An 11,655-nucleotide genomic window follows, 5' to 3' on the forward strand; every position below is an offset into this window, starting at 1 on the left:
CTCTAGGGGCCTTCGGTGTCGAGGCGGCGGGCTCAACTGGGACCTCTCTATTGGAGGGGGGGCTCGGGTGGCGGAGCCGGATATCGAGCCCCTCCGCCTTTCTGCTGAAGTGCCTGTGCAGGCTGCTGGTCGAGGGGTAGGGACTATTTGTCACCTTGTTAGCTTTTCCTTTGTATGCTTTTGCTTAGTGTTTCTGAGTTGGGATCGTTCCTCGTAGGTGGAGGCTATCGTTGGGTCGACTTCCCGGGCCGTTGGCCAGGCTGGTGTGCCTTCTGAAGCGGAGATTCTGACCGTTGGGCGGCTTGCTCCTATTGTTGAGGTGGGCAACGTGTGGCTGTGATCTGCTACATTGTTACGTCTCTTGTTTAGTTGGTGAAATTTTTATATTTTTTTTTTGCTCTATATTTTTTGTAGGCGGGGAGCACCGCAGGGGTTTCTGATGGTCGAAGGTCACCGGTGGTGGGGGATAACGTCCTGGCGACTGGACCAGCGGTTGGGCCGGTGGCCTCCTCCTCCTCAACCGATCGTCGTGGTGAGGGCTCTGGCTCTGGGACTCCGGCTCCTACGCCTGCGACGAGGGGGCCGCCCAAGCGTCCCTACCTTGCGTATCGTTATGCGCAGGAGGGTGCGCCAACACGGTTGGAGCACCTGAGTGCATCGGAGGGGATCGACTCTTGGTGGAGCGCCTTGCTGACGCCTGAGAAGTTTTTTCCGCAGGGCTCCTTGAGTGCGGCCGATCAGGCGATGTTTGAATCCGCCGGGCCCGTGGCAAGTTTTGACGCTGCCCAAATCTTTTTGCAGAGGGGCACGACCATTGTGGATTATTGGAAGCGCAAATGGTCCCGGCAGCAGGAGGAGTTAGGTTGAAGGGCCAGGTGCAGCCCTTGATGGAGGAGAATAAAGTTTTGGCCGCCACTCTGCTCGATGCGAAGCTGTAGGGGGTCGAGCTTCAGGCGGCGCAGAGGGATCTTGCCGAGGCCCGGGGATCGTTAGAGGCGGCCCTCCGTTCTAACGAGGCTTATGCTAGCCAGGTTCGCTCTCTGGAGGAGGAGATATCCTTTTGGAAGGGTGAAATGGCGTCTGTATCTGAGGAACGTCTTTGCGATGAGGTGGTCCTCAGTACTAAGGAGGCGAAGGTGGTCCATCAGAGGGAGAGTCTTTCAGCTCTAGAGGCCGAGAATGCCGCTTTGAGGAAGAGACTCGAGGAAGTCGAGCGCTCCATCGTGGTGGAACATAAGAGAGGCTTTCTCAAGGCGGCCCGGCAGGCTAGGCTCCTTGCGCCGGGGTTCGACCTTTCCGGGATGCACTTGGAGAAGGTTGTCCGCTTCAGGCGGCTAGTCCGAGAGGACGACGTCGAGGAGAGTTCTAGTGACAATGCCTCTGTATAGGATAATTTTTGTATTTCCTGTTTCTGACTGTCTTATGGATTATACTTCTCAGTTATGCAAGTTTTTTTTTAGGTGTTGCTATTTCCACCCTGATTTTTGTTATGACGAAGTTCAGACTGGCTTTTTGCCCTGTGTTTTTGGTGGTGAGGTTTATTTGCAATCGTTAATAATGAGGTTTCTTTTTGTCTTGTGACGGGGTAAGATGGGGTTCGTTTGCGACCTCTATTTGAGTGAAGTGAGGTTCGTGTTCGACCTCCATTTGGGTGACGTGAGGTTCGTGCTCGACCTCTATTTGAGTAAAGTGAGGTTCATTTTCGACCTTTATTTGAGTGAAATGAGGTTCGTTCTCGACCTCTATTTGAATGAAGTGAGGTTCGTTCTCGACCTCTATTCGAATGAAGTGAGGTTCGTTTTCGACCTCTATTTGAATGAAATGAGGTTCGTTCTCGACCTCTAATTGAATGAAGTGAAGTTCGTATTCGACCTCTATTTGGATGAAATGAGGTTCGTTCTCGACCTCTATTCGAATGAAGTGAGGTTCGTTTTCGACCTCTATTTGAATGACCGGGTCACGGCACCGTAAGGGATTTCGAATATATAAAAGAAACGAGTCATTTTATTGATGAAAGCCGTGTGCCTCGTTAAAAAACCCCTCTCAGTTAGTGTGTTTTTCCTGAGGTGGGAAAAGAGTGCATCGTGTATTTGTACAAAGTTTAACTGAAGTAAAATTTGAGGTGGGTAGCGTTCCAAGTTCGTGGAACGGGCTTCCCGCTGAGCTCCTCTAGCCGGTAGGCTCCGTTTTCCAGGTTTGCTGCGACTCGGAATGGGCCGCCCCAAATGGGTGCGAGCTTCCCGTCCGACGTGTCCTTTCGTGCTTCTCCGAGTAGCCGCCATACTAGGTCGCCTTCCCGGAAAGACCGGGGTTTCACCCGGGAGTTGTATCTTCGGGCGGCCTGGAGTTTGCAAGCTTCTGCGTGGATTTGGGCTTCGTCTCGGAGCTCGTCTAGCAGGTCGAGGTCTGTTGCTAGCTCGTGGTTATTTTGTTCATTGTTGAAGACTTGGCGTCGGTGGGATGTTTGTCCGACCTCTACCGGGATCATTGCGTCGGCACCATAAGATAGTCGGTAAGGTGTTTCTTGCGTGGTTGACTGTGGGGTGCAGTGGTATGCCCAGAGGATGCCGGGAAGCATGTCGGGCCACTCCCCTTTTGCGTTCCCTAGTCGTTTCTTGAGTTCTCGGAGGATGACCTTATTGGTTGCTTCGGCCTGGCCGTTGGTTTGGGGGTGCTCCACCGAGGTCGGCAAGTGCTTAATTTCGAGTTCTTGGAGGAAGACTTCGAATTCTTCTGCGATGAACTGCCGCCCGTTATCAGTGACAATAGTGTGGGGAATTCCGAATCTGCAAACGATGTTTTTCCATGTGAATTTTCGCACGTTTTCCGTGGTGATCTTGGCAAGTGGGCGCGCCTCGATCCACTTGGTGAAGTAGTCGATTGCCACCAGGAGGAACTTTAACTGACCCTTCGCAGGGGGGAAAGGCCCAAGGATGTCCATTCCCCACTGGGAGAAAGGCCATGCTGCCATCATGTGGTGAAGAGCCTCGGGGGGCTGTCGATGCGCGTTGCCAAACTGCTGGCACTCTTTGCATTTCTGGATGTAGTTTTGGCAATCTGACTTCAAGGTGGGCCAGTAGTACCCAGCCCGGAGTACCCTGGCTGCCATCGAGCGAGCTCCGGAGTGCATTCCGCATACTCCGTGATGAATTTCCTTGACAACATAGTCTGCTTGAGATATGGTCAGACATTTGAGCAGTGGGATGGAAATTCCGCGTTTGAATAATTCACCGTCGATGATGGTGAACTTTGCTGATCGCATTCTCACCTTCCTTGTCTCATCCTTATCTGTAGGCAGGGCTCCATCTTTTAGGTAGTTCCATATGTCTGTCATCCATCCTAGCTCTTCGCTGTCGTTGACATTGACAGTTTTATCATCCAGACTGGGTGAGTGCAAGGTTTCCTGGATAATGGTTCGGTGTTGCCCGGGCTTTTTGGTACTGGCGAGTTTTGACAGTAGGTTTGCTCTGGTGTTCTGCTCTCGCGGTACATGTTTTATGGAGAACTCATCGAAAGACGAGATCTGTTGGGTTGCGGTATGAAAGTATCTCTGTAGGAGGGCGTCCTTTGCTTGGTACGTTCCACCAAGCTGTTCTACCATGAGTTTGGAATCGCTGTTGCAGCTTACTCTTCGAGCTCCGAGGTCCCGGGCTAATCTTAGTCCGGCGAGGAGAGCTTCGTACTCTGCCTGGTTATTAGTTGCTTTAAATCCGAACTTGAGGGATTGTTCCACGGTGATTCGGTTTGGTCCTTCCAGGATGATGCCTGGACCTCCTCCTTTGGAGTTGGAGGATCCGTCTACATGGAGGGTCCATGCTTGGGGTTCTTCTGTGGTGGCCGGCGTGAGCTCGGCTACGAAGTCAGCCAAACACTGGGCTTTTAGAGGTCCGCGGCTTTCGTACCGGATTCCAAACTCTGACAGTTCTATTGACCAGGCAATCATGCGCCCGGCAAGCTCAGGCTTTCGCAGGATTTGTTTGATGGGGTAGTCGGTTTTGACTACCACCTGGTGGCTTTGGAAGTAAGGTCGGAGTCGCCGGGCTGCGGTGACCAGCGCCAACGCCAGCTTTCCGACCATTTGGTACCTTCTTTCGGCGTCTTGGAGGACCCGACTGATGAAGTAGATTGGGGTTTGAGCCTTCTGATGCTCTTGTACAATGACGGCGCTGATGGCACCTTCTGCCACTATCAGGTAAAGAAGGAGATCGGTGTTGTGATCCGGCCTTTGCAAGACTGGCGGGGTTGTGAGGAAATTTTTGAAGCTTTGGAACGTTGCTTCACACTGGTCGGTCCACGAGAAGTCTTTTGGTTTCTTTAACAGGGTGAAAATTGGTCCTGCCTTCTCCGCGAGTTTAGGGATAAACCGGGACAGTGAGACCAGCCGTCCGGCCAGGCGTTGCACCTCTTTTACCGATTGTGGGCTTTGCATGTGTATGATGGCCTCGCACTTCTCGGGGTTGGCTTCGATTCCTCTACTGGTGATCATGAAGCCAAGAAATCTTCCTCCCCGGACACCGAAGACGCATTTCTCCGGGTTGAGACGCATGTTGTGTTTTCTGATCTGGGCGAACACCTCGGCAAGGTCGGAGGCATGGTCCGTTGTCGAGATGGTTTTTTACCACCATGTCGTCCACGTAGACCTCCATGTTTCGCCCGATTTGGTGGTGGAAGACTTTGTCCATCAGCCGCTGGTAGGTTGCCCCTGCGTTTTTGAGACCGAAGGGCATCACCCGGTAACAGTAGTTGGCACGATCAGTGATGAAGGACGTGTGTACTTCATCCGGTGGATACATCATTATCTGGTTGTACCCGGAATAGGCGTCGAGGAAGCTGAGGAGGGCATGCCCGGATGCTCCGTCGACTAACCTATCGATGCTCGGCAAGGGGTACGAGTCCTTGGGGCATGCTCTGTTGAGGTCGGTGTAATCGACGCACATGCGCCACTTTCCCGAGTTCTTCTTTACTAGGACTACGTTTCCCAGCCATGTAGTGTACCTGACTTCCCGGATGAAACCGGCGTTGAGCAGTTTCTGCGTTTCAATGATGATGGCATCCCGCCTTTCACCGCCGACCTTCCTCTTTCTTTGGGCGACCGACTTGGCCTCTTTGTGTATCGCTAACCTGTGGCAGATGAAGTTGGCGTCTATGCCGGGCATGTCAGCGCTGGACCAAGCGAAGAGATCGGCGTTCCTGAGGATTTCTTCCTGGAGTTGTTGTCGTAGTTTGGGGTCTAATTGTTTGCTGATCTTTGTTGTTTGGCTGGGGAGCTTTCCAATTTGGAGATCGTCGAGCTCATCGACGGGACTGGGCCGCTCATCGTGAGCGTCGGATCTCGGATCGAGGTCGGTGGTTCCCTCGTGGTCAGCACGGGTTAGAACAGTGAAGTCGCTTTTGTGTTGTCTGATTGGGAGGGCAGTTTCTAGGCTGTCTACGTAGCACTGTCGCGCTTCCTGCTGGTTTGCTCTGATGGAGATGATTTTTCCGTCGTGCCCCGGGAATTTCATGGTAAGATGCGGGGTGGACACTACCGCCCCGAGTTGGTTTAGGGTTGACCTGCCGATGATGGTGTTATAGGTGGAGTCGGCCTCCACCAGTAGGTACCGAACCAGGATTTGTCGGGAGGCCGGCGGTGTTCCGAAGGTCGTCAATAGGTCCACTCGTCCTCTGGGGTGGATGGTTGCTCCTGCAAAACCGACCAAAGGTTCGGTGTGAGGTTGTACGAGAGAGTGGGGAATGTCTAACCTGAGGAATGTTGGCCAGTATAGGACATCGGCCGAGCTTCCCTGGTCGACCAGGGTCCTGCGAACTTCCCAATTGGCTAAAGTTACTGTCACGACCATGGGGTCGTCTTGATTTGGACTGATTCCGACGTAGTCGTCGTTGGTGAAAGATATGGTGGGCGAGTCTCGGCGCACAGTATGCGTGGCGGGGTGTACGCGGTTGACTTTGCGTAGGTGTTCTTTCCGGGACGAGCTGCTGGCGCCGCCCCCTGCGAAGCCGCCCGCAATTGTGCTTACTAATTGGTTTGGGGGGCTAGGCCCTGCTTCCCGGTCTTTCGGGTCCCGGACTACCTCGCCAGGGCCGAGAGGTGAGTCGGAGGGACGATCGGGGGTACCGCCATTGGGTTTGAGCGTGGACAGTTGTGCTCTTTAGGATTGTCAGGTTGGTGACGCGGGTTGAGTCTCCTGAAGCTGTATGTTCGTTGCTCATTTTGCTTGGGTGCTCGTCTGATACGGTTCCTGGTACGGACCGTGCGGGTAGCCGATAAGAGCTTGGTCTGATCGGCCCCACGGTGGGCGCCAAATGTTCTTACCGGAAATCTGCTGTCGAGCTGATCCGCCAGGTAAGATTGATGAGCCTCCTTCGCTGGGTGTATTGGTGCTCCGAGATGGGGGAGGTACCTGCAAAGACTCTGATGCCAAAGTTAGGGTTTGTATGAGTAATAGTCTCGTATAAGTAATGCACGTACCTTGGAGTGAATTAGGTTTGCCTTGGGCCTTTTTGGGCTTGAGATAAGATATATCATGATATGATATGATATAATTGAAGGGCGGATCTGGTCTGGGACGAGATCCTTGGAATCAGGTATGATTTGCTCAAATACCGGGCTGACGTCGCGCAGCGCGTGCCCGGGGTTACTTGTTTGTAACACTAATCCGGGCTCGGAACCCGGGTGCGAAGTACGGTTAGTACAATATATATATATATATATATATATATATATATATATATATATATATATATATTCCATAATAAAAAAAACGCATAAATTTTATATACTAGTTAGTAGTGTGACAAACAAGCATATCGTTGCCATGTTTTATATAAATTGTAATTTTGCAAATTTTATACTATCAAGTGGTTAATATAAGTGATGATGCATGAAACCGAACCCCTTAAATAAGTGGTTAAAAGGGTTTACATCTTGACTTTTATATAAGAAAAGACAATTAGTTAAAAGAAGACAAACACGCCTTTATATGAAAAAAAAATTAGTTAAAAGAAGACAAACCCACTTTAAGTGTCTTTAGATCTTTCGAAAGAAATTAGTTTTAATAAACAATAAAAAAATATTTCTTGCAATTATATGTATATAAAAGAAGAATAGCAGTTTTACATATCAATTATTATATAATAATTTAATTAAAATATATTAAAAATACAAATATTTTCACTATAATTCAATTATAAATTATTACTTAATTGAAATATTAATTTTTAGAATTATTATTTTATAAATTATATTTAATATAATTTTAAGTTAATTAAAATATAAAATTATTTACATTAATAATATATCAAAATTAAAACTCTGTACACAATATTAACTGTTATAACTCGTGTTTATAAAACAGACAAACTGTATATATCATATTGAAATGACTTTTTATATGTTACTATTCAATTTTCACTTGTCCACCAAACCATAAAAATTTATTCACTATATTTTATAAAAAGATTCGAATAGATGTCACTATAATTAAGAATTAAAATATGATGTCACATATATTAATTTGTCGTATCATAACACGTGAATATTAGTTTACATACATATCATATCAACGATAAAGTTTCTTTTCATTTCTAATTTGTAATATATAGCTGTTCGTACATTATTTCATTGGTTAATAGCATCACAAGAGACACTTTCTCATCCAACCAATTTACATCTTTTAATAATTCAAAAACTAGTAAAAGATACATGTAATACATTAAACATATATAATTTATATATACATATAGAGTCAAAACAGCAAGATTGATAGATATAAGACTCGAAAATGACTTGGTCTTGAAACCTATTTTGAGGTGGATTAGCACTTGGACCATAAATTTTGGAGGTTGTTATCTGTTTAACAATTGTATCAATTGGTAAGTTTAATGATAAATATGAGTATTGTAATAATATTTAACACAAATTATTAATCATATTAAATTAAATTATCGAAAATGAAAGTTTTAATTGTTTGTGAAAATAAAGAAAATGTATAAATAAAAATAACTGTTGTAAGAAATATTTTTAATAATTTTATGAACACTAAAATACAAAAATTGATTTTAGAACAATACTAAAATATATTGAGGTTTAACTTCATCAAAACATCTTTTCATATTTACAAACAAGCTTTAATCTAGTTACAAGTCAAAAATTATTATTCAACTCACAAATATACTCAAATCTTAATTCCTTGCAAGTTAGAATCTAAATTTCTTGACTAAGTTATAAATTCTTTGCATAACTTAACTAAGAGCTTAGTTTTAAAAATAAGAGTTTATGAATGACTAATATCATTTACTCCATTTCTAGAGGTGAACCCCATTAGCTAATTCTACTTCAGTTCAAAAGTTCACAAATATTTTTCAATCACTTTAAATTCACAAAATCAAGTTAATTAATAGAGATCAAATCATAATAAGCATTAAGCAAAGAAGTGAACCATAATACTAAATAATAACTAGGATTAATAACTTAGAATGTGACCATGAGAATAAATATGATTACAACAAACTTCAATAAGGGTAAATTTAGCTACACATAAATATAGAGCACAAGAAAAATCATGAAAAGTTGAAGAAACTTTATCTTTAAGCCATGAAAGTTCTTCTAACCAACACACTTCGAGAAATTTTTCTTTATGATTTGTCTTCAAATCTCTTGATTTTAGGTCATAATCCTTTGTCTCTTTTTATTAATGACAGGTCAACATTTTAGCATTGAGTTTGAAATTTCACGTTGAGTGTGAGATAGAAAATAACAAAAATGGACCTATAGAATTGTGACATTGAGTAAAATTCAAAGCTCAATGTGACAAATTGAATCATTCTTTAAAAGGTTGGTGTTGAACATGAAATTTCACGTTGAGCACCAAAAAACTTAGCCAATTTTCTCATTATCTCTTGATATTTCATCAAGCTTTCCACTTGTTTTTTTCAATGTTATTTATCCTTTTCCTTCTCATCTTCAAATTAACATAAAAAAGCTTATAAATTTTCTAAATTTTAATTAAGTTATAAACTAAAATCAACCTTCTACAAATTAATTAAGATAAATTTAGATCAAATCAAAGACTCAAGTTAAAAAAAATAATAATTATTTTAAATTATACCATAAAATTAAAGTAAATGTTTGTTTGCTTTAATATATATTAAAAAAAATCATTTGATGCTTACATAATTCACCATGGACTCACTTGATTACCTCCTGGCCTTCTCTAGTTTTGTGCACACGAAAATATTTATTCAATAATAATTGATAAAGGACACTTTATCTACTTTTTATTAGAACACATAAATATTTATATTTTAAAATATTTAAAAATTATGTATTTATGTATTTACTTTTTATTAGAATAAATATTTATGTTTTAAAATATGTATATATAAAGAGGTCGATCTCTGTCTATAATTTTGTCCTGAGTCTATAAAATGTTAAAGATATCATAGTTTTCTAGTTGTTACCAAAGTAACAAATTCGTTCTTAAGTTGATTGTGTTACGAGATGAATAGCATGTTTGATTTTTCATTTGAAAGTACAAACTTATGGCTTACACAAAGATTTGAGGGAAAGAGGATAGATATATTAAATTTTTGGATTTTACAAATAAAAAGGGAAAAACGTACATTTTCTAAAATAATGTCAAACTTTTTATATCAGTTAAAATAACAACTGACATTTATGATGGATTTAAAAATTTGAAGTAGTGAAGACAATATCAATATATATAAATAAATATTTTATTTATATATTACACATTATAAAATTTATTTTTATATAATTAAAATTAAAAATATTTTTAATGTTTAAATTATATTATAATTAAAATTCATAAAAAATAAATAGATTTAAATATATAAACTAAAATTTGAATTTATAATCAATAATTTAATTTTTGATATTAAATCATTTTAATTATTGTTAATTTCTTAAAAAAAATTGTTAAAAACTAATAAAAAAATCAAAGATAAAATATATAATAGACTGAAAGGTTGTACAATTAAAATTTGTATTTATTCACATAAAGATAAACATAATATAATTTGATATTACTTTTTGGTGAAAATTTTTTTAATTACAAAAAATAATATGTAAAATTTATATTTTAAAAAGGAAAAATAATATTAAAAATGTATAATTAAGAGAATAAAAATAGTCAAGTTATTATTGGTTCTTGAAGACAAAAGAATTCACTTCTTATTATATGGATGTGAAGAAGTGTTGATAAAACCCAACCTTGATTCAGAGTTTAGCTTGGTTGGTTAAAAAAAGTGTGTAAATTGTTACAAATTTTTTAGTGCAGAGAAGCTTTATATTGTTTGGAGAATTCAATAAGACTAATAGAAATAAAGTGAAAAAAAAAAAAAAAAAAACCTTAGGTTTGATAAATCAAGAAAAGTAAAGGAAAGGAGATATTAAGGTCAGTCAAGGAGATGCTAGCTCTTTATTGTTTTAAGAATTAAGAAGACAAATAAAAAGAGGAAAGAGAGTGTCTTTATGTAGAAAATGAAAATACACGTGAAATAAAGGACACACAAGTTGTTTAATGAGTAATTAAATTTGAGTCATTAAATTTAATCCAATAACTGAAATTAACTTCTCCCACTCTCATATATATATGAAACCTCCCTCTCACCTTCTCACTATATATAGAGTAGAAGATGAATTGAAAAGAAAAATAAGCGCAATGAGATGCGAAATATGACAAAGCTGACAACATATTGTGGGTAGAGCGATGAATTTAAGGGAACTGGAAATCAATGATTTTCCTTCCACAGTTGTTGAGAATTACACTCAAGGAAATGGGGACGTTAAGGTTGATGCCAAGGACGTTAGCTTGGAGGGCAGTGTAAAGACAAGCAGCAACTTCAAGATCAGCAAGACCACGAATGAGGTTGCAACAAGGTAGGTTTGGTGGTGACCCTAATTTAACATCGACCAAGTTCAACACTTTGGCACACACACCCAACTTGAGTGCATCTATAGGACATGTACCCTTTTGGTAAGGCACTGATGGGTCTGGGATCACAGGGACGTAGGTGGAGTTCACCAAAGTGTAGGAAAGCATGTTGAGACAAAGGAGTAGAGCAAATGAAACAAAGCCGTTTGAAGCCATTAATTTCACACAACTAAGGTTATTATTAGTTCTTAGTTTGTGAATATTGGTCATGAAAGTTGGACAAGTGTAAGGGGATTTTTATAGGTGACTAATTTTGTGGTTTTTAGTGTCTTTGTTTTAAATTATTAGGAAAATTCGTGAACCCATGGGATTATAATTAAGATGCTCCACTAGCTGGCACTCTGGCTGGGCAACACATGAGGGGTACTTGAATCATTGTAGCACCAAACGTGGATAAGATAAAATTGAAATAAAGATTGAATTAATATACAGAGGACTGTGAAGATATTAATTGTTATAATAACTTTACTAATTAATGACGAGCGAGTAGATGTATGATTGGCCCGTTTTTTCTTTCCATGAGATCCAAGACATGGTTTATTTATTTATTTATTTTATATATAAAGTAGGAAAAGAAAGAAAAACAACAAACAAAAAATTACCCGAGTAAAAAGTGTTGCATACATGTGTATTTTAAAATAAGTCTCAACGTTGCTTCGACTTTATAAACAAAAAAGAAACCTTAACTATTTGTATTAGC

The 11,655-nt window shown here is 41.1% G+C and overlaps 1 protein-coding gene across 1 annotated transcript; it reads right to left on the bottom strand.

The window, feature by feature from the left end:
* Nucleotides 1-10,736: 10,736 nt before the first annotated feature.
* LOC109790871 (14 kDa proline-rich protein DC2.15) lies at nt 10,737-11,111 on the bottom strand. Its single transcript, XM_020350117.3, has one exon. It carries the CDS (start codon nt 11,109-11,111, stop codon nt 10,737-10,739), a length of 375 nt encoding a protein of 124 aa, XP_020205706.2.
* Between the last annotated feature and the right edge of the window lie 544 nt (nt 11,112-11,655).

This window comes from Cajanus cajan, chromosome 1 (genome assembly GCF_000230855.2).
Source record: "Cajanus cajan strain Asha chromosome 1, NIPB_CcT2T_4, whole genome shotgun sequence".
Lineage (NCBI taxonomy): Eukaryota > Viridiplantae > Streptophyta > Magnoliopsida > Fabales > Fabaceae > Cajanus > Cajanus cajan.